The sequence below is a fragment of the Elephantulus edwardii genome, unplaced genomic scaffold (assembly GCF_000299155.1).
Source record: "Elephantulus edwardii isolate Elephantulus edwardi_28Jun2011 unplaced genomic scaffold, EleEdw1.0 scaffold00012, whole genome shotgun sequence".
Lineage (NCBI taxonomy): Eukaryota > Metazoa > Chordata > Mammalia > Macroscelidea > Macroscelididae > Elephantulus > Elephantulus edwardii.
The window spans coordinates 9218175-9220574 of NW_006399762.1; the positions used below are offsets into that span (position 1 = coordinate 9218175).

The 2400-nt window shown below is 37.0% G+C and overlaps 1 protein-coding gene across 1 annotated transcript in view; it reads right to left on the reverse strand.

The window, feature by feature from the left end:
- The window catches only part of METTL14 (methyltransferase like 14), a 28358-nt gene that overhangs the window by 21094 nt on the left and 4864 nt on the right, over window positions 1-2400 (reverse strand). Inside the window, exon 2 of the mRNA XM_006881067.1 lies at window positions 1344-1432. Coding sequence (XP_006881129.1) covers window positions 1344-1432 — 89 coding nt within the window. The remainder of the gene's footprint in view (window positions 1-1343; window positions 1433-2400) is intronic.

A 2400-nucleotide genomic window follows, 5' to 3' on the forward strand; every position in this document is an offset into this window, starting at 1 on the left:
AGATGACACAACCTTCCTTGCTGAAACTGAGGAGGACCTGAAGCACTTGCTGCAGGTCAAGGACTACAGCCTTCAATATGGATTGAAATTCAACATCAAGAAAACAAAGGTTCTCACTACTGAACTAATTGGCAGCATCATGATAGATGGTGAAGAGATTGAGATTGTTAACAGCTTTAGTTGGCTTGGCTCCACAAACAAAACTCTTGGTAACAGCAGCCAGGAAATTAAAAGAAGAAATGCATTGGGAAAGTCTGCTGTCAGAGGCCTTGCCAAAGTACTGAAGAGCAACGATGTTAGTCTGGAGACTAATTCAGGTGCAGCTGATTCAGGCCACAGTCTTTGCAATTACTTTCTATTCATCAGAAAGCTGGACAATGACTACAAATGATAGAAGGAGAATTGATGCCTTTGAGCTGTGGCACTGGAGAAGAGCTTTGAATATACCATGGACTTTTAGGAGAACAAACAGGTTCATCCTAGAGAAGGTGAGACCAGGCTGCTCCTTGGAGGCAAGGATTCTTAAGCTTCATCTGACATACTCTGGATATGTTGCAGGGAGAAACCAATCGTTGGAGAGTGACATCATGTTTGGAGGGTGGAGGGACAGTGCAAGAGAGGAAGACCCTTGATGAGATGGATTGATCCAGTGACTAGGGAAGTGGCAGTAAGTGTGTCAGGGACAGTAAGATTGGCACAGGATAGAGTATGGTTTAGGGTTGTTGAACATACGGTTGCTATGAGTCGCACGCAACTCAATAGCACATAGCAACAATATTATGTAAATCTGTACTCCTTTTGAAACAACTGAACGAGTCCCAAATTAAAAAAAATCATCAAAATTCCCTTCACTTGCTGCATGTGCAGCTTTTAAGTCACTGAAAGGCTTTGATCCTTTTCTTGTACTAAAAGAAAATAAGAAATGTGTGCATCTGTTCTTACTTACAACTTCTACTTAAAGACAGTATGAAATAGATCTCATTCTTAACCCAGGGAATGCCTGTACTACAGAATCCTGAAATGCTTTTTGTACTATATTACATGAATGCTATCTTTGACAGCCAAGTAAATTTTCTCCTATAAAAGTTTAAAAATTATAATTACTTATTGTCTATGCAACAACTCTCAGTCTAGCATCTCATTTATAAATACATTTATAAATAACTAGGACTTTTATTTAGGAAATAATTCTTCAATAATTCATAAATTAATAATAAAAATAAGTTGTGAAATCTTTTATTTTTTTTAAACAAAGCACTTCATAACTAGAGGTGTTGTTTATTAAAGCAATGAAGCTGTCACAATATTAACATGTCAAAAAGGAAAAAAATCATTCAGCTGACCTGCAAGTTTCTCTTGTTTCAGCAATTTCTCTCTGCTCATCTTTGCTGTTTAACACAGCACCAATGCTGTCGGCACTTTCAGCTCCCAACTGAGAAGAGGCAAAATCCAAAATTAGATCACAGCTCACCAGATACACTTTCCGATTGTTTGCAATTGCATTTACCATGTTAAATGCCATCAAGTCAATTTTTAACTCCTACTGACCCTACATTAACAGTAGAAATGCCACATGTGTTTTTTTCTAGGCTGCAGCCTTTACAGGAATAGAATATCAGGTCTTTCTCTTATGGAGACAATGGGCCAATCGATACATTTGAGTAAACAGAAGTGGAAATTTTGCACCAAACGTAAACAAATGGCCAGCTGGCATAAAGCTAACAAAGTACAGTGGGCCTAATTCATGGAAAGCTTTAAAAGCTGGACAAGATGTAGAAGAGTGCATCTTGGAGACCATTAATAATTTTAAGAACACAAAGAGCTTAGGAAAATCTTCATTAAATTGTTCCTTTAGCTTAGCAAAGAGGGGAAGTTACAATAATATATAAGAAAATATTACGCTACAAACCTTGATCTTAAAACAATTATTTACTGTCTTATTCATTTATCCACTTCCTAACACTAACACTCCTTTCATGTTTTAACAGTAGTAAATTGTTTCCAATATATCAACTACTAATGACATTTCAGCAACTCTGCAGCATTTTCTTTCTTTCTATTCTTTTTAGTCAAGAGACAATTAGGTCTGTTTCCTATCATTGGGATGCTTGCTAACCTTCTATGATTTCCTTCCTTCTTTCACGTCTTTTCACATCTCAAGTAAGTATACAGTGGGTTTCTTTCCCTCAAATAATTTTCCCATAAACAGTATCTATAGGTAGTCCCTCCCATTGCTTTGTTTCTTTGTATCAACTCATACAACTTCTTTTGCTTAATTTTGACATACAGCTTTTATCACAACTTTGAGATGGCAAAGGAGGTTGAGTTTTCAAGCATGGAAATACAAAGGAAGAGGAACAGTTGTAAGCAGACACTGGTGATTGGGACATGGAATGTGAG